The sequence below is a fragment of the Chenopodium album genome, chromosome 22 (genome assembly GCF_948465745.1).
Source record: "Chenopodium album chromosome 22, dcCheAlbu1.1, whole genome shotgun sequence".
Lineage (NCBI taxonomy): Eukaryota > Viridiplantae > Streptophyta > Magnoliopsida > Caryophyllales > Amaranthaceae > Chenopodium > Chenopodium album.
Genome location: NC_137855.1, coordinates 1,304,709 through 1,328,742, shown reverse-complemented (window position 1 = coordinate 1,328,742; position 24,034 = coordinate 1,304,709). Strand labels below are relative to the sequence as shown.

At 35.9% G+C, this 24,034-nt stretch overlaps 2 protein-coding genes and 1 pseudogene across 3 annotated transcripts; 2 read left to right on the top strand and 1 right to left on the bottom strand.

Annotated features, from left to right (window-relative positions):
- Window positions 1-474: 474 nt before the first annotated feature.
- On the bottom strand, window positions 475-4,532 carry LOC145603772 (polyadenylate-binding protein RBP47B'-like). The gene is made up of 8 exons (XM_081659753.1): window positions 4,312-4,532; window positions 2,643-3,126; window positions 2,441-2,526; window positions 2,224-2,354; window positions 1,895-1,991; window positions 1,630-1,785; window positions 934-1,034; window positions 475-825 (listed from the first exon to the last, which is right to left on the bottom strand). Exons 1-8 carry the CDS (start codon window positions 4,444-4,446, stop codon window positions 714-716), a joined length of 1,302 nt encoding a protein of 433 aa, XP_081515879.1. The 5' UTR covers window positions 4,447-4,532; the 3' UTR covers window positions 475-713.
- Window positions 4,533-5,520: 988 nt separating this feature from the next.
- On the top strand, window positions 5,521-9,931 carry LOC145604793 (1-acyl-sn-glycerol-3-phosphate acyltransferase PLS1-like). Its single transcript, XM_081660747.1, has 11 exons — window positions 5,521-5,677; window positions 6,561-6,683; window positions 6,787-6,826; window positions 7,008-7,081; window positions 7,359-7,418; window positions 7,956-8,033; window positions 8,123-8,281; window positions 8,546-8,671; window positions 8,916-9,008; window positions 9,253-9,339; window positions 9,459-9,931. Exons 1-11 carry the CDS (start codon window positions 5,597-5,599, stop codon window positions 9,687-9,689), a joined length of 1,152 nt encoding a protein of 383 aa, XP_081516873.1. The 5' UTR covers window positions 5,521-5,596; the 3' UTR covers window positions 9,690-9,931.
- A 2,893-nt stretch (window positions 9,932-12,824) lies between these two features.
- Window positions 12,825-23,618, top strand: LOC145603466 (xanthine dehydrogenase 1-like; annotated as a pseudogene). Its single transcript, XR_014104865.1, has 14 exons — window positions 12,825-13,191; window positions 14,244-14,343; window positions 15,257-15,365; window positions 16,431-17,927; window positions 18,301-18,543; window positions 18,668-18,982; window positions 19,124-19,363; window positions 20,327-20,611; window positions 20,745-20,966; window positions 21,374-21,533; window positions 21,630-21,764; window positions 21,854-22,090; window positions 22,593-22,766; window positions 23,229-23,618. The product of XR_014104865.1 is annotated as a xanthine dehydrogenase 1-like (transcript).
- The last annotated feature ends 416 nt before the right edge of the window (window positions 23,619-24,034 follow it).

Here is a 24,034-nt window from a genome sequence, read left to right as displayed (position 1 = left end):
CATATGTGTAGAGAAACCTTACCACCTTTTGTATAAATTTTGGAGTCATGATCATCTATGTTAGTTGATAACTGTAGTAGAAATTGAGGCTGCTGATGGTGGGAAGTGTCTATAGAAGAGTCATATATGTTGGTATACAGAGTAGTATAATCTTAGACGATTTGATGAATGTTTATAGCATGTAGTAGAATGAACCTGCTAAACATTCTTTCCGCTATTGCTAAGTTGAGGTTCAATATCTTGAATTCATGGTATAAAAGTATGTAGTATATATACTAAATTCTGATAAGCTTAGATTAATACTCGTACAAATTAGCTTCTTTCATGTTATCCTTAGCTAGCCGAGTGTCCCACTTCCTGGGAATTCGAGTGACAATGCCCTCAATCTACTGAATCTAGTGGCCACCAACCTTAGTCCTTGAAAATGTGAGAAGTAGCTACCATTGTGACCAGCACCCAGATCATACAATTAGCTCAAAACAGATCATTATAAAGTAAATGCCTTTGCGTATATTACGTTTAAATGTATAATACAACGGCAAAAATTCAATCACTAGAAGACTGCCACAACATATTTATGTATTGTTAGTTTGTTACTGAATCTACTTTCTGCAGCAACATCTGAAAAACTAGCTGCTAATGATGGAGCTTGCAGGACTTGTAGCTTGTTAATAGAGACTAATGAAAACTGAAAACAGTCGAAAATGATATAACTACTGAGGTCTATTTACAACTGAAGCCTGTCTTGCAAGTGAAGAGGTTGTTGACCACATTGGACGACCCAGAATTGCACTTCCATGGACAGAAAGATAAGCTGCATTGAGCCTGGACGGAGTAGGGAAAAAAATAAAATTAAATAAATAAATAAAATTATAAATAAAGCTAGTATCAGAATTTGCCATGAAAATACAGCAGAAAAGAAGCTGGCAGTACCGATCAACATCTGGTGTAGCCAGGGGATCAGAGAGATCCTCCCTCTGCTCCATTCCTGGAACAACACTGGCTGCAGCAGCCATGTCTTGAACACCTTCAGGCTGTAATCAACACCACAACAAGTAAAGATGAATACCCGAGCAATAAGAGGACACAAGACTGACAATTTTAGCTATCTACTGAATTTCAACCTCTGTGTGTCAGCACAGGTCATGTGTCCTAGGTAAACACTCCGTTCCCATCCCCAGCACCCAACAAAAATGAAATTTATAGCAGAAAGACTCCGCATATTGCTAAGTCCAGCATCCAAGCTTCAAACATTATAATTAAATCTTACTTTTGTGCTTTTATAAAGGTTCAGAGGTCCTATCAGCTCATCAGTCCTCTAGCAAGTTTAAATTATTATTGATGTTATTCCGATCAAATGATTTATATCATATGTTCACTTATTCATGCCAGTTTTTTAGTAAGTTACCAGTATTCCCATCTTTATCCATCTTGCTAATGGATGTTCTCTTTTCAATTCTATGCAAAATTCATCAGAAACAGCATTCATATATCATCCCCAGACCCTACCCAACTTGAGAAGTTTGTATCATGGTATGTTACATAAAAGTTGAGACAAGGCTCAATTCCATTTCCGTTGTGACAGAAACAAGCAAACAACTGTATAAGAGCTTAGGGTTAAAACCACACCTGTTGAGGATATTGAGCATACCCAGCATATGCATTGTACGCATATAAGGATGGGTCTTGAACAGCACCATATGCATAAGCATCATAACCTTGCCCATAGCCATAATATGCACCCCACTGACTTGGATCCACTTGCTGACCCCATGCAGCAGAGTCCTATAGATATTTTAGAGTCAAGTATCAGCTTCTGAATTTGCTTAAAAACAAAGCTGAAAGCAAATGTACTCCAAAAGGATGCAATATACACAGAGGGGGGAAACATTACCTGCTTAGCAGTTGGACTCTTGCCCCATGAAGCACGCACTACTTGCTGACCAATCACAGTTCCTTGCAGCTTCTGCATAGCTTCTTCAGCAGATGCCCTGCAAACAGCACCATTTATTTCATTGCTAAGTTATTAGTCAAAAGAGAAAGATAACACAGATAACCAGAATATAATCGAAACAAAGTTAAGTCTTCAGGTAATCTTTAAGAAGAATCCATTCAGAAGAGGCTAAAAATAAGCAGAGAAATAGACAGTATATCTATAGTAAAATCCTGCAATGTTGGCATTTCAGAACAAGATTCCAGCTTCGGAAAGCTAAATACACCTACCTAGTTGCAAATTGCACAAAGCCACATCCCTTACTAGCTGGGATCTTGACATAGCCAATCTCTCCAAACTGCACGCAATGCTGTCTAAGCTCTTCTTCTGTCACGTTTGGGTCCAAATTGCCGACATATATCTGCCATAAAAAAAGTACATGTCAAAGCAATAAGAAACTTATAAAAAGTCGAAATTACACATGGTCAATCTCTGAATCCCACTTACCGTAGTATTGTTCGGATCATTTTCTACTGGCAATGGTTGTACTGGTTGGATTGGCGGCACTACGTATGTTGGAGCAGGATATAAGGCTGTCACAGTAACAAAAAGTTAAATCCATGCTGCATAATCAAACTCGCAAGGGAAAAGTTCCAGATGCAGACTGGCAAATAAGTATTGATATGCTATATGCCTAAAAATAGGTTACCTTTAGCTACAGCATACTGCTGCTGGATCCCTGGTGACTTTTTAGGAGTGGCAGCACTAATGCGCATGGGCCTTGACAAACAATATTGACCATTCATTTCAGTCATGGCTCTGTTTCTCTCCGTTTCATCTGCAAATTTAACAAACCCGTATCCCTTTGAACGACCAGTGCTCGGATCAGTTACAACCTTTGCTCCCCTAACTGAAGGATAGTGAGCCCTGAATGTCTCTTGCAACAAATAATCTGAAACATCAGGGGCTAAATCACCCACAAAGATAGAATGCTCAGGACCTGCATCAGGTCTTCTTTCTCCAATCCCAAAAGATGCCCAATTTAATCTGAAAGGCTGCTCAGTTCCTGGCATGGGAGTTCCATTATATGATTGCAAAACATGTTCAGCAGCTGCATGTGAAACAAATTCAACAAATCCATACCCCTCTGGATGGCCAGTAAGCTTGTTACGTATGACTTTCACAGAAATAACCTACAAAGATAATTCAGAACATTTTATTACGACATCAACATTACCAATAACAATAACTGTTAAAACAACCACCACACCCTGTATCAATTTCACAGAAGCAAGGTCAGGAGAGGCCAAAATGTACACTGCTTTTCTCCTAACTCGTCATAGAAACTTTCAATGATTCGAGAGGGAGCCCCTTCCCATGAACAAAGCATTAAAATCAAGTTTAACTAGTCTTAGCCAGGCTACTCAATCCGTAGCTTCTCAAAGTGAATTACTAGAGATCCTCAGGAGCATTCTTGTATGTCTTTCAACAGAACATCCACAAAGCAATTTTCTACACTCTCTAAGTGTTCTAACTCCTATATGTGAGCTTTTACACCCACATCTTTGTTCCACCAACAATTGCATTTATTTTCAAGTGACTAGATGCATTACTTGTCGATATGATAATGTGTTCAAACTTAAAACAAGTGACACGCCATTTTCATATTGTTACAGGAGAAAATGAGAAAATTGGAGAGGCCTAACCGCCTCACTAGGTGGTGATATATGTTATGACAATAAAAGGCATATAAGGTACATACTCCACAGCTTATTTTACCATGACAATCTTTGTAATACCTGAAACCAAACCCTGCCCCCTAATGGCACCCACATATCAGGCTCTCAGCCAGTCAGTCCCCACCAACCGCCTCACCGGACCTCCAAAACCTAATATCTGAACATCTTTTTAACTCCCGATGTGATTATTCGACTTACAATAGGAGCTTAAGATCATACAAGGTCATTAAAGAAAAAGTCTCAAATCGACAAAACTAAGCACTACATATCACAAATTCAAAACAAAAAACTGGTTTTAGCTCAAAGAAACAAGGCTCATTCAAAGTAGCTTTATTCTTGCTATTAATCGTTGAAAAATCGAACTTAAGTCACAATTTCTTCAGTAAATAATAGACAAAGCCAAATTAAAACTTTAAAACATTCACAATCAATTAATTTAATCCCAACCCATCAATTAAACAGCTCATACCCAACAAAATTAATGGATTTCTGCTTTTAGAAACAGTGTTTGAATTATAATTAACAACAAAAATCATAAAACCCACAAAACCCCACATCAAAAATCATAAAAGGAACATCAAAAATGATAAATTTAGCAGTGAATTGAAATGAATGAAGAAAGAAAGAGAGAGATGATACCTCGCCAGTTTGGGCAAAGCAACTGTGAAGATAGGATTCATCGACCCAAATTTGAAGGTCACCAATCCAAAGGGTTCGCACCTCTTCTAGGGTTTGTGGTTGATGATGGTGCGGTTGAGGGTGAGGAGCTGCCATTGTTGTTCTTTGTCTTCGCACTTGTTAACTTTCCTAAGGTTTAACTTTCTTTTCTTTTCTTTTCTTTTTCGTTTTGTTTGAGTACAAGTAGAGCGGCAGAACTGTTGTGTAATGGCCGGTTATTGATCCTCTTAATCGAAAATGTAAAACCCGCTGCTATTATAATTGTGTACACCAATTGATGGTTGGTGTAGTGATGATTGAGACTAAAACTTGATAGGGAGAACTAGTGTTCTATCCCCCGCGACAACAAATTTGGAGGGGATTCAAACCTAACCACCCAGAACTAATCCCCAAATTCAGATTAGCCCATAAGGGTGAACAATAATCAAAAGAGGGGTGTGTAAGAAAATACGATGTTTAAAAATAATTCCATTAGGTACAATTACACAAATACAAATATTTGTCAAGAATTACTCTAAAATAAGAACCATTACAAGTTCATATAAAATAAAGCTTCAATCGCAAAAATTATGGTTTTTAAGAAATTTGTATTAGATCCAGCAACTCTTCAAACCATCTTTTATGCCAATATTTGGTAAAATCAACACGATTACATGAGTGATCTTTAATTTTTTGTAGCCATGAAATTAATTTTCATCTAATTTTAGTCTTTGTAAGTGACATTTTGTTTCCAAACTAGAGAAATTATTATCATCATATTTAACAAACATACTTACACATAGGCTTAAACTATCGGAAAATCTCAATGCATACAACCCCGTTGTTTATGAGCTAGACCTAGCACCTAACTAGCCTCAAATCAGACTCAAATCACACTAGTTTACTTGATACGGCCCACAACCATCAATAGATACAAGTCTACAACTTTACAAGGTGTGCTCATAGAGCCCAATACCAGAAGTCATATCATTTTCAAGACAAGAGTCAACTCCAAAGTAATGATGCTAATGATTATATTATTATGCTGTAATTAGAGTACTTAATGAGTTAATTAATCATTTTGGGTTGTTGCTCACACGTCATGTGCATACAAAATTACAAACAATGATAATCCCAGCATTTGAACTTTGAAATTGGTCTCCCATGTTTCTCTTCAGATCGTTGCCTCCCTAATTATTTTTCTTAATTTTATTTAAGAAGCTAATTTAATTTTAAGCTGAAAATTTAAATTTAAGGTGTCAAAGTAATGGAAATACCTGTTATTTTTGTTATTATTCCAGTGGGATTAATTTTCCTTCTTTCAGGCCTCATTATTAATCTCATTCAGGTAACAAACCCCAATTCATTTGCTGTAGTTTATAATTTGTTATTATTTTTATTTCTTTATAGTCAAATTGATTGTTGAATATACTTCTGAATTCTGATGGGTTTTTCCTAAATAATGAGTTGAATGTTGGTTTTGCTGAATAAAATTGTTTGATGGGTTTTTAGTTTTGGGCAAAATTGATATCCTTGAATTTATTATCTTTGAATTAAAAACTAATTAGGCTACTAATCATCTGGTGGATATTATTTTACATGCATTGTGGGTATATTAGTGCAATTTACACTAAGTTTAGCATTTACATGTATATGTAAATATGTTTGATTAAAAAGGGAAGTAGTTCATATGTTCAATTTGTCTGGACTACAATTGAATAGAAGTTGGAATGAAATGGTGATTGTGTAATGGTTGAAGGTTGTTTATACTTTATAGGACTTGGGTTTTTCGGAACGTGTCTCAGTATTGACCCCCCATTTACCATGTACCTTATAATCTTCAATTCTAGAGAAAGTGGGTTCAATAATGGGATTCAAGTTAACTTGTATTACTTGTTGCTAGGAGAATAGGACATGGTTGATATATAATCCATTTATCATGTGCTTCTTGACTTAGAGGTGGCTGGACCATTGGATTTAGACTTTCCCGTGCTAAGCGAATTGAGATGTGACGATTTTGTGTCACTGATGTTGTGTAGTATGACCCAAGGCCATGAAATAATATAAACACAAAACATCATGTATGTTGACATGTTGTTTGTCTTAAAACAGAATCATGTCACTTTTTCTTTGCTAACATGCTGTCTAATTGCTTTTGTGTGTTGTTGTTGATGATTTTCTTTGACTGATGCATATCTTCAACCCTTACTTTGTTTTGCTTGTGTTTTCAGGCTATTCTTTATGTCTTAGTTCGACCCCTGTCAAAGAATATGTATCGGAGATTTAACAAAGTAGTAACAGAACTGCTATGGTTGGAGGCTGTTTGGCTCTTTGACTGGTGGGCTGGCGTGAAGGTTTGAATTCGACATTGACAGTTTGCTATTAGAAACATTAACACAATTACCTTTCTGTTTCTGTTTTTCCTTAGTTAAAAAATTGGGTTGTTAATTGTCATAGGTGGAGCTGCACACTGATTCTGAGACATTTCATCTAATGGGTGAGAGACTCATTAGGCCGGTCTAAGAATTCCTTTATTTAAGTACTTCATAAATGTTTTGAAATATCTTTTTCTTGTACCTCTTTTTTTTTGTTGCACAGGCATTAGTTAACATTGCTTCCAGATTTGGGTTAATATATAATGTATTTCCTTTTTTTCAACTTAATGACACCTTTTTCAGGTAAAGAACATGCTCTTCTTATCTCCAACCACAGAAGTGACATTGATTGGCTTATTGGATGGGTTTTAGCTCAGGTGCTCTTCAAAAACTTTATTCTAGATCCTAGAACTACTATAACTCTATGAATGCAGCACTCATTTTGCATTTGTAACTCTTTTGTTGCATTTTATTACCTTTGTCTGGTACCACATTGCTGAAATGACTGTATGCCTATAGAATTTTGTGATGTTATTAGATATACTGCACTTGTTACGGCCGGCTGCTATGATAACACAATTATTTTAATTGTTTGATCATCATCCACATGTTTACTCTTCAGTCATTAACAGCTGTGTGTTTGCCCTATAACAGAGAGCAGGTTGCCTTGGTTGTACTATGGCTATCATGAAGGATGTCTTAAAGTATCTTCCGGTGAGTTTCTTTTGCTTCAACTGTTGTGAGAAATTGGGAATCCATTTATCCATGTAATATGGGTGAAACTGTGAAAGCTTTTTACAAGCTGTAAACTAGAATTAGGAATTTTCATATCTGAGATTTTCAACTTCCGGTGACTTTCTATGGATGAGACTACTGTGTTTCTCCGGTATCAGATCTACATTCATGCAACTGATTTATAAGTTCATCTTTGATGATTTATATGTTACTCTGAAATCTGAATAACAATGTTAAAAAGAGACATTTGAATAACTTCATACATCTCTTGAGAATTTGAGATTGCTAATGATAATCTTTGGTAACTTGCAGTCAAAGTATTTTATGTATGATTATGCAGTTCATTAGTTCCTTACAAATTGATATATGATGATTCCAATACCATTAGACCCCTTTGTACTGTGCAATTTATCACAGGGTGACAGTCAGTCCGGGGTATGATAATATGATAGTTGTGCATTGATAGGTAGGTGTTCCTTTAAATTTTGAATCAAAAATTTCGTGCACCAAATGCAGGTTATTGGTTGGTCAATGTGGTTTTCTGAGTATATCTTTGTGAAAAGGAGATGGACTGAAGATCAAAGCATCCTAAAGGTATTCAAGAATCAAGATGCATCTTTATTATTTATTGGTTGAGTTGTTTCTTGTTGTAAAATAATTATTCGATGGTAAATATCACACAGTCAGGATACGAGAAATTGAAGGATTTTCCTTTTCCCTTTTGGTTGGGTCTCTTTGTTGAAGGAACTCGCTTCACACACCCAAAATTGCTAGATGCTCAGCAGTTTGCTATTTCAAAAGGATTAGCTGTCCCCAGAAACGTTTTGCTTCCTCGTACAAAGGTTTCTCTATTTTTACCTATTTTCTACAGCTTGCTTTTTTCTTTTTCTTTTTTTTTTTTAAATTCCCTATTTAGCTTGTGTGTGAGTGCATGCGTGTATGTGTGTGCCCCTATTGCCTAATTTACTCCTGTTGCCTGTTCTAGAGCGTATAGCCTTCCGTCTGATTGATTTCAGGGTCTTATTCTAGCTGTTATCTGGACTATCAATATGGTTTGAACTACCTTCTAATGATGTATACTGTTATTTCCATCTGGGTGCTTTCAGGGTCTAATTCTGGCTGTAAAACATTTGCGCTCATTTGTTCCAGCAGTATATGATATTACCTTCACTGTAGCAAGAGATAATTCCCCACCTTCATTGCTAACTTTACTAAAGGGCAAATCTTCTGTGGTAAGTAGCAGACATTTCTGTCATTATAGTAAGAGAAGTATAAAAAGAAAATGAGCTTATTGTGGTAAGTAGTAGACAATTTTGTCATTATAGTAAGAGAAGCATAGTAAAATAAATCTAGCTAATATAGCAAAAAATGCTGAATTTGGTCTTCCCCATTTTCTTTCTTTCTTTTGCTATGATGTGTTATTAGTGCCTTTTAAGACTTTCTTGATGCTGATGTGCTAGCTACTCTATGTTGCAGGTAAAAGTGCAGGTTAAGCGGCATTTGATGCATGAATTGCCTGAAACAAGCGATGATATTGCACAGTGGTGCACAAACTTGTTTGTGGCCAAGGTGAGGAGGCTAAGAGCTATAGTTAGAACTTAGAACCGATAAAATTAGCAGCACCTTAAAATAATGTCTACACTTTATCTAAGTTGCAGCAAATATACTTGTGAATTTGCATTGAAACAAAAAAATAGATCATTCTTATCAAGAAATTTTCCAAAAAAGAAAAGAGAACTAGCTAGTATATCCTCAGTTGATTCTTGTGAGGCTGCTTGATGTGAATCCTGTTTCCTTTGAACTCCACCACTAGGATGCATTTTTGGACAAGTACTTTTCAGGCGGCAGTTTTGGCAATGAGGAAATTCAAGATCTTGGTCGACCAAAGCAGTCGTTAACTGTAAGGCATTAATTGTTGGCTTAGCTTGCAACATCTATCTCTAAACGTACTGATTACTATACTCACTCTTTTGGTGTATGCATGGTTGATCTGCTTTTGTTGGTATTGTTTACGAACAGGTGATGATTGTTTGGTCGTGTTTAGTTAGTATTGGTGCTTTCGGATTCTTGTTATGGACCAGCCTCTTCTCAACTTGGCAAGGAGTAATAGTATCGGCTGTGTTTCTGCTACTTGTTATAGTCACAATGCAGATCCTCATTCTGTTCTCTCAGTCAGAGCCTAATATTGAATCTATGCCTATCTCGATACTGCCACAAGATCCAGTGAAAGAGATTCTTCTTCAAAGATGAACAGATTATTCATAGCAAAGATTGAAAACCCTTAGGCTGGGATGAACTTTTCTGTAATCATAGGTAAATGCTGGCCATTCATTCACTTGAATTCCTTTCATTTAATTTTTTGTTCAACCAATTTCTTTTTAGAGTATATCATTTGATTGTTGTATAATTTCTTCGTTTCTAAAAGTTATTCCTGTTTGGATGACGATTGTGTGACAAAAAAGTCGAATCAGGAATAATTTTGTAGATGTGGGGACTAGTGATATACGAAGTATATAGCAGTGTGATACTCATTTATAGGACATGGAGCAGCCGGGAAAGTTGCTTAATACTTTGTATGTAGAAGATGTTTTAAGAGCTTGATTTAACACTCTTAAGACCTTAATTCATATTCTTGTACTTTCAAATACTCCAAATTACATTATTACAACAATCTTTGAAGAGTTGTATAGGTTGATTTGGCACTCTCAAGACTTAATTCATATTCTTGTGATTTAAATACTCCATATTACGAGTTACGACCATCTTTGGGAGTTGTCTAGGGATTATGTTGTGTTAAATAATACATTGATAATTTGATACCATTTATTTCCTGTGATAATCTTCGTTACATCTTCTTCTTCTTCTTCTTTTATTTATTTATTTTTTTATATTTTTATTTTAATTTTTCTTTCTTTTCTTTCTTTTCTTTTGAAGACACATTTTTTTAAGTTTAAATACTACGTGTATATAGGAAACACCAATTCTATACTTCACTTTTTTCTTTTTTTTTTTTTTTTTTTTTTTTTTTTGGGTTATAAACTTAAACTTTTTTGCGATATTTACGTGTTATTCCCTCTATTTCGTAATAATCATAGCATTTTCCTTTTACATCCGTTTCATAAAAACTAATGTGTAGCCTGAGCGCTGCACCGGTTGCTACTTTAATTAACATTTATTTACATATTTATAATGTAGTTTATGAGTGACTTAAATGGTTAAATAACTATTTTTCTTATAAAAGGTTGGGTGTACGAAGACGTTCTTAGTAACGCCTTTTAATAGATTAGTATAGATTACAACACTTTCTTGTTTGGTCTACTATTTTATTATTTATCTCTCCTACCAACCCCAATTACACTACTTTTTTTTTTAATTTTTTTTTTTTTTATATTTACTCTTTCCTAATAACAATTAAAAATATCTCACTAATTGTCGTACTTCATATGAAGTATTATAAAATTCATCTTTTGGTCTAGTCCCACTTTATAATTCTCCTAAAACCTTTTAGCCATTATTACGAAAATGTAATATTGATCTATAAACAAATTATTGCACTCTCACCGGATTCAAAATACTAACTAATGTCACACAATATATATTAATAATAGTATTAGAAAGAAACTACTCCGTAATTCCTTTTTAATTTGAGAATAATTTAAGGTGCCAAGCTAATGTTGCTTTTATAACCAAATCATATTTCAACAATACAAAACCAAGGCGTTTGAGTACAAAAATATTACTTTACGATTAATTAATTTTTTACATATCATTCGAAATTATTTGGCTAATGTCCAAGACTCCAATTAAGTACTCAAATAATCCATATTTAAATAAATACTTCATAAACCCAATTATATATCCAACTGAATAATTGGAAATTTAACCAACAAGCTTTTAAAATTACGATATAGCCCCTAACAACTTAGGGCCTGTTCTCATTGACTGAACTCAGCTGAACTGAACTGAAGTGAAATGAATATTTTATAAGAGAAGGAAATTAGGAGCTGAACTGAACTGAACTGAATTAAACTGAACTGAACTGAACTCAGCTGAACTGAACTGAATTGAGCTGAACTAAATTAAACTGAGCTGAGCTCAGCTGAGCTGAACTGGATTGAACTGAATTCAACTGAATTCAACGTAACAAGCCCCTAAAGTCTTCTTATTTCCTTTCTATTCAAAAGTACGTAGTATAATGCAAGACTTTCATAGTTTCATGCATGGTCAACGTAACATAACAACCATGTTTGCCAAATGTCACAAACAACGTAAACTCTTTTCATGCATGCATGCCACTAATCCAAACTATTTTCTTCCTCCTTCAAAAATAACATTAACAATTTTAACATGATCTCATCATTGCTTACGTTATATATTAAGCTTCATCAATCCTTTATAAATAGCCATGCATGAAGAATAGCCCATACCACCGCAAACCAAGTATCAAAAGTAAGTAAAGCAAAATATATATACAAGTTAATATACTACTATAAGAGATTGATATAATTTGGTATGTGTACAATTAATTAATCCAATAAACTTCCTTGCACCTTGTTAGGTTATTGCTCTACAATCTCCGTTACAACCACCGCCCCCACCATTGTGTGACCATCGGAGAAGCCACCCTTGCCCTGCCGCCGTTTGTGAGACCAAGAATTATTGGTCTCCAACAACAAATGTTAGTATACTCCTTTATTTGATTATTTCCCAAAGTCTTACTCACTTTTGTTAAAACCAATATATACTCTTACGTTCATAATTATTTTAATTTACTACTATTTTGTTTTGCTTTGCATTTTACTTGTTTTTACTTAATTACTAAAATACAAGTGGAAAAGACTTGCACTGTACTTCGTATTAGTCTTCTACACTTGACTTACTCATTTGCGTATTTACTCATTAAATTGGTATGAGGTATAGAATCCATATCATACAAGTATGACCGTATGAGTATCCATACCGATCCATTTCAGCTTAATGAACCAAACGACCCCTAAAATATTTGGGTATAAATATCCAATGTGGTACACTTGATCACCAATGGATCGGGTTGAGCTTGGGTCAAACAAGTTGGCCCATTTAGACCGGGCTAAATTTAAGGCAATAAACTTGTACTCGAGTCCACTATTTTGAGCCCTAAAACAAAGGTGCCTTTTTCAAGCTAAGCAAGCCCGATTTGGGCCCGAAATTCCCCTCACCGACCCGGCTGACGGGCTCTTCCTCCTCTATCTTCCTTGTTTCTGTGTTTCATCACCACCATTAAAGTTTTCATGTTGAGGTTTTAATGGTCAAATTTTACCACGAAAACTCTAGATCTAGTGTTTTCATGCTCAAATTTGAATAAATAAAGCCGTTGTTAATGGTGAGAAGGTTTTTTTTTTTTTTTTTTTTTTTTTTTTTTGGTAAATAATGGTGGGATTCATGGAGGTGGATTTTTCTGGGTGAATGTTAGGTGGTGGCTAGGTAGAAGATGCTCTTTGATTAATTAAACTATACTATAAATTCCCAAATCAAATACTATTTGTTTTTTTTTTTTTTGTTTATTTCTTTCTGAATTATGGATAATTGATTAATGTAAAAGTAGAAATTTACAGTGATCTTCGGGGGGGAAAAATGGGATCTTTGATGAGTGAAGAAAAAGTTGGATTAACCGAAGAAAAAGAATCATATGAAGCTATTGTTTACATCAATGGTGTTCGGAAAGTTCTTTCTGATGGTTTAGCTCACTTGACTCTTCTTCAGTATCTCAGAGGTATAATACTAAACTAATTACTGTATAATTCTTCATTGTTGTTTTAAATTTGTAATCTTAATTCTACTTTTTTGAGTTCAAGTATGTATTAAGTTCTGTATTTTGCAAGTTTATGATCATGACTTATTCTGTTGTTACTGTGCTTTGTTGTTGAGAAATGATTTAGGGGGTGTTTGGTTCAAGCAGATTAGGTATAAGGTATGGGTTTGGAATGACCAAAACCCATACCTTGTGTTTGTTTCCTGAAATTTCAATTTTCAAACCCATACCTCAAACCCCCAAGGTATGGGTTTTTGAAACCCAAGGGGGGAGGTGGATATGGCTCATACCCATACCTTTAGGTTTAAAATTAAAAGGAAAACTATCATTCCTAGATAAAAACCAAACACATGAAATCAAGTATCAAGTTCCAATCCCATGGTTTCATTCCTCATTCCAAACCCATACCATTGTTTGAACCAAACGCCCCCTTAGTTTAATGATAGTCCCCAACTCCCTAGAATCCAAAATTAATGTCCAATGAAGAAAAAAAAAAAACCAATTGACGGTTGGTGTAGTGGTGATTGGGACTACACTTGGTAGAGAGGACCTGTGTTCGATCCCCACAACAACAATTGGGAGGGGACTAGAACCTAACCACTTAAAACTAATCCCCGAATCCGGATTAGCCCAAAGGGTGTTATGCATAGTTTGATGCATTGCGAATGCAACTGGCATCGGAACAATCTGTTTTTCTTATCTCCTATAGTGTAAGGAAGAGAAGCAGGGAAAGAGACTGTGTAAGGGAGAGGTGAGTCAAGGGAAGAGGAAGTAAAAGGGGGATATAAAATGAACCCATTTATCTATATCCTATGAGAAGATAGGCTCATTGCTCTTTTTCATACGGTCATACACTCATGACTCATTACCTTACAAGTGGCTGAAGGGTTTTTAAAATTTTTGTTGATTAATTTGGTGATTTGACTGTAAGTATTCATGGCTATAGCATTATATTCATGTTGCAATTTGATTGGTTTGTTTAATGATGATGTGATCTATGCTTTTTGATGCAGATCTTGGTCTAACTGGGACAAAATTAGGATGTGGTGAAGGAGGTTGTGGTGCTTGTACAGTTATGGTCTCCTACTATGATCAGCAGCACAAGAAATGTGTGTGAGTCTCTGTTTAACTAAATTATCTGCTTGTTTGCTCCTGTTTGGCTTGATCTATGCCCATTAATTAATATTAATTATAAGAAACTAAAGTGGTTACTGTCATCATCTATAAGTTGGGTATTGCTTAGAAGGGTTAGGAGGTTCTTTGCTTGGAGAGTTTTATACTGAATTATAATAAAATGGCAAACTAATAGCATGGTGTGAAAAGCAGCTGTTATTTTTGGTGGCTATGAGTGAAAGTAGGGAGCATTGTATCATATTAAAGCCTTCTGTCATACAAAGTTCTGTTAAATTTTTCAACTAACTGTTGTGCGGAAAGCAGTTGGGACTATGTGTGTTAACTAGCACTACGAAATCAGTTGTGACTGATAGCCCATCATTTTATTGCAGTAGCAATCTGTTAATATTGGCGTGGTGCATCTTGATACTTTAATATTATCTGAACGCCTGATTTCTTCAAAAAATATGTTATGCAGTATAGCCTATGATTATCCTCCAAATATAATGAATCACAAAGATGAATCGTAGTATTTGTAAATGTATCAATTGATGCAGTGATGATTGTGACTCATGAAGTACAAAGTAACTAGTCAGGTGCTGCTTCTGTCACTGTGATCGCAATGATGACTGTATACTACTTTTTCTACCGTCAGGAATTACCTTTGAACTTTAGAAGGATGGCATAGTTTCATCTGTAGGAACTCGTCTTGTCCATTTTCTGCGTAAATTTTACACTATTTGAATAGTAGTTACTTCTGCTAACTGCACTTTGTTCTAGCAGGATTAGAACATGAATCCATGTGGGTCGAGCACTTTTATTTTATTATTACTATCGCATCTTTAATGGATGACAAACCAAACCATATTAAAGAGATTGTTTTAATTTCATAGTTTTTTCCTTCCTCTACCAGGCACCATGCAGTTAATGCATGTTTGGCTCCACTGTACTCTGTAGAAGGAATGCATGTAATCACAGTGGAAGGCATTGGAAGTCGTAAACTTGGCTTGCATCCAGTGCAGGTTCAATTCTTCCCTTTCTATTTGATTTCATCGAAAGAGGATCAAACTTCATATATCATTATAAGTACACAAGAGCTTTTCAGATTTTGAAATGTTTTACAGGTTCTTCATTAAACAAACTTGAGGAAGGATGCTTTAAAGTTGAAAATAAAGGGTTTAGCAATTTTTAATTTCCTATCCTCTTCCCTGTTGTAATAGACTAACATAAGGAAGGGTAATATTGGAAGTGTAGTATTATTATTAGGTTAGAGTCTTTAGCTTTAGTATAAATAGATAGAGAAGGGAAAGTGGAAAGGAGGCAGAAATTTGATATGAACCCTTTAGAGAGTTATGGCCTAAAGCCATTTTGGAGAGTTGTGAGATAAACTCACTTTCGAAGATTGATAGCCTTAAGCTATTAAATTATCGTTTGTAACCCTTTTACTATTATTAATCAATTTAAAGCTTTCACCTTTATTACTTTGCTGTTTAAAATCTGAAATCACTGGGTGACCGAAATCGGTCCATTACACATGTTAGATAAAACTTTCAGTTAAGAAGACACGGAGTAGTTGGAGGAGTTGAATTACCTGATAGACTGCTCCCCCATCTCAAACCTAAACTTTGGTAAAGATAGACAAAATTCTGTTTCTAGAAAGAAAAACCAAATTTACTGGGTGTTTGTTCTGTTTTTATTGAGAATATACACTGTATTCAGAAACTTCTTGTTGGGCAATTGAGAGATATACGTGAGGCAGGGAAAATCAAAATATATGTCCTTTAAGTAGTATATGCCTTATGGCATAAGTGGTAGAGGCTAACAAGTTACAAATAGCCTCCACCTGAGCCTATGAAATTTTGTTTTCTTTTCATTTTTTTTTCAGCTTTTGATTATCTCAAATTCATCTGACAACAGGATAGCACTTTGGTGAAGAACTGCAGATGCAGCACTGTTTTCTTTTTCATTTGGGCTTTTGATTATCTCAAATTCCTCTGACAACAGGATAGCACTTTCCTGACAAATTTTAGTGAAAACTGGAACTGTTTTGTAACCTTTCTGTTATTTATTATAAGTTATCTTTGCAGGAATCATTGGCAAGGTCACATGGCTCCCAGTGTGGATTTTGTACTCCTGGATTTATTATGTCCATGTATGCTTTACTAAGATCCTGTCAAACTCCTCCAACTGAGCAGCAAATTGAAGAATGTTTGGCAGGGAACTTGTGCCGTTGCACAGGTTATAGGCCAATTGTTGATGCCTTCAGAGTTTTCGCTAAAACCGATGACATGATATACACCGATGCTACCTTGGCAGGTCGGAAAGGCAATGAGTTCATATGTCCATCTACTGGTAAACCCTGTTCTTGTGGATTAAAATCTGATAGCAACTCTGAAAATATGAAGGAAAGTGGGACTTGCAATGAAAGGTACAAACAACTTTCGTATAGTGATATCGATGGTAGCAAATACAATGATAGAGAGCTTATTTTTCCTCCGGAGCTATTGCTAAGGAAATCTGCCTTTTTAAGCTTGAGTGGTTTTGGTGGGCTTAAGTGGTATCGACCTGTGTCACTTCAACATGTTCTAGAGTTAAAAGCCAAATATCCAGAGGCAAAGTTGGTAAATGGTAACACTGAGGTTGGAATCGAAATGAGGCTGAAGAGGTTGCAGTATAAAGTTCTTGTGTCAGTTGCACAGGTGCCTGAGTTAAACATCTTACAAGTGAAAGTTAACGGATTGGAGATAGGGGCTGCTGTGAAACTGTCTGAGCTTCTGAGTGTTCTTAGAAGAGTTTCTTTAGACCGTGCTGCTCATGAAGTATCATCTTGTAATGCTTTTATTGAGCAACTAAAATGGTTTGCTGGAACTCAGATAAGAAATGTTGCATCTGTTGGTGGCAATATCTGCACTGCTAGTCCAATATCAGATTTGAATCCTCTTTGGATGGCTACCGGAGCAAAGTTTCACATTATCAATAGCAAGGGAAACATTAGAACAGTTTTGGCAGAGAACTTTTTCTTGGGGTATCGTAAGATTGATTTGTCAAGTGATGAGATTTTACTATCAATTCATTTACCATGGACAAGGCCTTGTGAGTTTGTGAAAGAGTTTAAGCAAGCTCATCGTAAAGATGATGATATTGCATTAGTAAATGCCGGGATGCGTGTTCACCTTCAGAAAAAGGACAAAGAATGGCTTGTTTCAGATGCATCAATTGTCTATGGAGGGGTTGCTGCTGTTTCTTTTTTTGCGTCAAAAACAAAAGATTTTCTCATAGGAAAGAGTTGGAACAAGGAGTTGCTAGATGGGGCCTTAAAAGTCCTGGAGGTGGACGTATTACTTAAGGAAGATGCACCAGGTGGGATGGTGGAGTTCAGAAAATCTTTGACATTAAGTTTTTTCTTCAAATATTTTTTGTGGGTATCTCGAGAATTAGATGTAAAGACACCTGTACCTCCATCATATCTGTCAGCGATACAACCATACCATAGGCCACCTGTAACTGGGAGTCAGGACTATGAGATTGTCAAACATGGGACAGCTGTAGGATCTCCAGAGATGCATCTATCTGCAACACTTCAGGTCTGTGACAATAATATCAGGAAAATCCCTTTTCACACAGAACTTTTGTTTTGCTTTCAAATTTTTATTTTGGTGGTTTGTGTGTGTGTGTGTGTGTGTGTGTGTGTGTGTGTGTGTGGTGGGGGGGGGGGGGGTTACGGAGCAGGGCTGTGGTTTATTCACTAAAACATTTTTACTTATGATTGTTCATTATAATGTTACAACCTGAAGTTGGCGTCATTTATGTAATATGAAGTATAAATTTAGATGTGAAGTACTTGATAATTTTGAATGATTATTCCTATAATTTTAATCTTTTTCTGTTTTTCATAAAGCTAGATTTTATATAGTTTTTTTTAGTGCTCTTACTATATTATTCTGTCACTCTTTATAGGTCACAGGTGAGGCAGAATATGCTGATGATATGGCAATGCCACCTAATGGGTTACATGCTGCATTGATCCTGAGTAGAAAGCCTCATGCTCGCATAGTCTCAATTGATGATTTGGGCGCAAAGTCCTCACCTGGCTTTGCAGGCGTTTTTTATGCTAAAGATATCCCTGGGGATAATTCTATTGGACCCATTGTCTCTGACGAGGAGCTCTTTGCTTCAGAATTGGTAACTTGTGTGGGCCAGGTATAGAACTATGATACAGAGCTTTAGAGTTCATTCTATTGGTTGTTAGTTCATCTAAAAGAATTAGTTACCTTGTTCAAACTTTATCCTGGCAGCTTTTGAACTAATGTCTGTGAATTTACAGGTGATTGGGATAGTAGTTGCTGATACCCATGAAAATGCAAATCTGGCTGCAAGAAGCGTGCATGTAGTGTACGAAGAACTTCCTCCTATACTATCTATAGAGGATGCACTTAAATCTAAAAGCTTTCATCCTGGCTCAGAGAGGAGATTCAAGAAAGGTGATGTTGATCTTTGCTTTCAGTCAGGTGAGTGTGACAGTATCATAGAAGGAGAAGTACAAGTAGGTGGTCAGGAGCATTTCTATCTGGAATCAATGAGCAGTTTAGTGTGGACCGTGGACAATGGTAATGAGGTCCATATGATCTCATCTACTCAGGTATGCATCTTTTTATAGTTTCATGTTTTTCTTATGCACCATTGACGGCATTGTAATGTTTAGTTTTAGATGTCTTCCGCATGTAAGTTTTCCTTTTTATTTTTTTGTTTATCAATTTTCATAAAATCAATCACTCTGCAGGCACTTCAGAAGCACCAAAAGTATGTTAGTCAGGTACTTGGTCTTCCTATGTCAAAAGTAGTTTGCAAAACGAAGAGAATTGGTGGTGGATTTGGTGGCAAGGAGACTAGAGCAGCTTTCATTGCTGCTGCAGCTTCTGTTCCATGTTATCTGCTAAACCGTCATGTAAAACTCACCTTAGACCGAGATGTAGACATGATGATAACCGGAAAGCGTCACAGCTTTCTTGGAAAATATAAGGTACAGTTTAGTTTCTCTAGTTTTTTATTTTGACTATTGCTATGCTGTGATTGGCATGCATGTTGGAGACTTGTGTGTTGTAAACTAAAACAATCCATAAATAATCTTGTTGTTAGATTATTCTTACACCAAACGTCATCTTCATTCCAAATAAAAAGCTCCATCAAACCTTTATGCTGCTTGTATAAAGACAATAGGTAACTCTTAATTTTGGTCTTCAACATTGACTGCAAAGGAGAATAGAAAATATGTGCATAATGGTGTTTTAAAATGTTAAGATCAAGGTAATAGCCACCAGAACTTTAGATTAGAGATCTAAAATTATTCGCAACTTGTAAAAATTGCATCAAATAATTACTTCCATGCTTTTTCGGTGGTGATTACATCTTCAGATTTTTAGGTGCTGAATGCCAACAGTTGTTTCATGCCAATGATTTGAATTCAACATATGTTAGCAATGGTAGGATTATGGAATGGGTTATGTACTATCTAGATAAACAACATTCTGTACTAGAATACACCTCAAAATCTATGTGGAATATTCCTTTCACAAGTTTCATGAAAACTTTATGGGCCAATAGCCATGGTTCAGAATAAGGTGTATGCCATGAGAAATTTTTTAAAATGAAATGTTCTTCTCTCTACCTTTATTTAATTTTTTACTTTATTGTTTCTTATTGCATCGCGTTCAATCAACATCCTCCATTGGGCAGTGGTGTAAAGATTTCAAGTGAAAAAGATGTCTTGCCCTTGTAAGACTTGTATCTTGTTCTCAGTTGAACATGAGTTGGAAACCTTGCATCCTTTTCTCACACACCTTGTGTCTGTGTTTTTTCAATTGACCCTTCCTATGTGAAAGATATATAGCCTTTCTATCCTTTCTATGACCTTGTTTCACGGACTTCAGATGTTCGATATTTTAACTTAATTGATGTAAATCATGTAATATTTCACTGAGTACAGGTAGGATTTACAAATGAGGGAAAGCTGCTTGCTCTGGACCTTGAGATTTATAACAATGCTGGAAATTCACTTGATCTCTCTCTTAATGTCCTTGAACGTGCAATGTTTCACTCAGACAATGTTTATGAGATACCAAATATTCAGATTAATGGAAATGTTTGCTTCACTAATTTTGCAAGCAACACTGCCTTCCGCGGATTTGGTGGCCCTCAAGGGATGCTTATTGCCGAAAATTGGATCCAGAGGATAGCCATGGAGCTCAAGAAGAGCCCAGAGGAGATCAGGGTAAGACTGTTTGCTGTATTAGTTTTTTTGTGAGGCGTTGATGCCTTGCTTGTAAAATTATTATCATTTTGATGAAATTACATTGAATATACTAATAAAGGTTTAGGTAATAATCTATTTTTTGTTGTCTTAGGAAAAAAATTTCCAAAGTGAAGGATCAATGTTGCATTATGGGCAAGTCCTTGAGCATTTCACATTGCGTGAGATGTGGAGTCAACTGAAATCTTCATGCAACTTTCCAAGTGCGCGTGCAGAGGTTGACAAGTTTAATGTTCAAAATCGATGGAAAAAACGTGGAATTGCTATGATCCCCACAAAATTTGGAATTTCATTTACAACCAAGTTTATGAATCAGGTAGCTTGAGGAACTAATACTATCGTTGCCAATTGGTTTTGGGATAGAACTTTCTGAGGCTTATATTTTGTTATCTACATTAATCTTAATAAGATCTGGGTATGATGATGGTATTGCTTGTGGAAGGGAAGTAGTCAAGTAGTAAATACTTGATCCTTCTTGTCCTTCTCTACTTCATTTTTGCTTGAATTTACTTATCCTGTATATGGGTTTGCATGAGGATGAGACATTGGATCGTAAGGGTTGGAGGAGGAAGATTTTTGTTGATGACTACACGGAATAATCACTTTTGGTTCATGTAGCCGAACCCACTTGTGAATAGTCTAGCATGTCTATAAAGAGAGTAGAGAGAGGTGTTTCATCTTTCATTCTTCATTGTTGTTATTTGTTGATTGCAATGAATGTAGGCAGGTGCCCTTGTTCGTGTATACTGACGGCACTGTACTAGTTACTCATGGGGGTGTTGAGATGGGACAAGGCTTACATACAAAAGTAGCCCAAGTTGCTGCTTCTGCTTTTAACATTCCTCTTAGCTCTGTATTCATATCTGAAACTAGTACAGATAAGGTAACAAGCAGCAGAAGATGTCAAATTCTCATACAGGAATAATTTATCGTAGAATCCACTTACCTGTATTTTGTTGTTTTTGTTGGCTGCCAACAGGTTCCCAATTCTTCACCAACTGCTGCATCTGCAAGTTCTGATATGTATGGTGCTGCAGTTCTAGATGCTTGTGAGCAGATAAAAGCAAGGATGGAACCTATTGCTTCAAAACACAACTATTTCTCATTTGTTGAGGTAGTATGTCTAGACAATAACATACTTTTTCCATTGTTTAGTTTTCCCCCTCTCTTTTAGATGATATTGACCACTTTTGTTTCTTTCAGTTGGCACATGCATGCTATGTGGAGAGAATAGACCTATCTGCTCATGGTTTCCATGCTACTCCTGATGTTGGCTTTGATTGGAAAACTTGCAAGGGGAAACCTTTTAGTGATTACACGTGTGGCTCTGCTTTTGCTGAGGTTGAAATAGACACATTGACCGGAGATTTCCACACAAGAGTTGCAAACATCATTCTTGATCTTGGACATTCTCTCAATCCGACCATAGATGTTGGTCAGGTACTTTTCCCTGCAGAAATTCTAAATCTTAACTGCTTGAGCTTATTGAATTAGAAGAATGGTTGGGGAAGTCAAGTGGAAATGGCATTGTTTGGTTTGGTTATAAGTTGGCAACCCATATATATTGATATGCTGTATTTAGCTTCAAATAACCTTTTCAAAATTGGTATCTGTGTAAAAGTTCCATTTTTTTTTATTTTATATTTTAATTACTTTGAAGGATTGATGGAACTTGAAATAACCTAGGAGTAGTGAGTCACGTGACTCATGTCCATGTTTTAATAACATGGAGAAAATGTCAGGACCAGTATTTGTTATAGGATTGACTGCTGTTGTGTATAAATTTTGTTTTACCAACTGTTTCTAAATTATGGTATTGACTCTTATTGCTTAAATTTGTAAAGTTTGGGATAGTTTCACATAAGTTAGAGAAAATCACTGCTAAACTTTACTGAACGTATATCCTGCATGATCAGTTCTTTATAACTCATATTTATTGCAGATTGAAGGGGCGTTTGTACAGGGGTTGGGTTGGGTTGCTTTAGAGGAGCTCAAGTGGGGAGATGATGCTCATAAGTGGATACCTCCTGGCTTCCTTTATACATGTGGACCTGGGAATTATAAAATTCCATCCCTGAATGATGCTCCCTCAAAATTCAGCATCTCTCTTTTGAAGGTTTGTACACTTGTCGTCTCTAGTTATAGTGTTAGATGCTTCTGTATACATCCTAATTTGTGAGTTATATAGAAGGAAATCCATAAGACTGTAGTTAAAATAAAAAAAAAAAAAAAAAAATCTGCTTGATTGCGTATGCTGCCAATGTATCCGTGCCCTTTATTAGATATTCCGTAGTATGTGCTTCACTGCTTTCAAACTCGGGAAGGGTATGCATGTAAGAAGGAAGCTTGAGCTTAATGCTAATGGCTAGAATCTCATCTTTTTTTTATTATTTTGAAACTTGGTTTCTAGTTAAGAAGCATATATATGGGCAAAGTAAAAGTGACCCCTAATAATGTTGCTTATATTCCTTGTGTTATTGCTTAAAGTTGTCCTTGTGTGTGACACTACAAATTAGAATCTTGTATCTGACTGCAAGTTAAATATGTTATAACATATTAATTTTGGACTGATGTGCAGGGATCACCACATCCTAAAGCTATACATTCTTCCAAAGCTGTTGGCGAACCTCCATTCTTCCTTGCTTCCGCTGTATTTTTTGCTATCAAAGATGCAATCATAGCTGCAAGAGCAGAAGCAGGTTACAGTGGATGGTTTCCTCTTGACAATCCTGCTACCCCTGAGAGAATCCGCATGGCTTGTACAGATGAAATCACCTTGAGATTTGTTGATTCAAAATTCCGTCCTAAACTCAGTATCTGAGCACCTAATTAAGCAGTGTAGGGTGAAACTTGTCTGTATACCTTCACCTATGGTGAAAAAGGTCTCTACCTGTAATCAAAGATAACTCTGACTCTGGTGGTTTTGAGATCGATTCATATATATGAGTGGACCTATGCTATTATCCTACATTACCTTCCAAAAGAAATAACCTTTCCATGTACTTTTTTTTAACTGACACACATAAAGGTAATGTATACAAGGATTATAATGGCCTTTAATCAGTTCAAGACTGATGAGTACATACAACCAAGTCATTTACAGCTGTGTGTTTGCTCTATAACAGAGAGCAGCTTGCCTTGGTTTTACTATGTGCCTATGGCTATCAAGAAGGATTTCTTCTTGTCAAAAAAAAAAAAAAAAATCAAGAAGGATTTCTTAAATTATCTTCCGGTGAATTTCTATTGCTTCAATTGTTGTGAGAAATTGGGATTCCAATGTAATCTTGCATTAGGAGTTTTCATGTCTGAAATTTTCAACTTCCAGTGAGTTTCTATGGATGAGGTTACTGTGTTTCTCTGACAGCAGATCTACATTTATGCAAC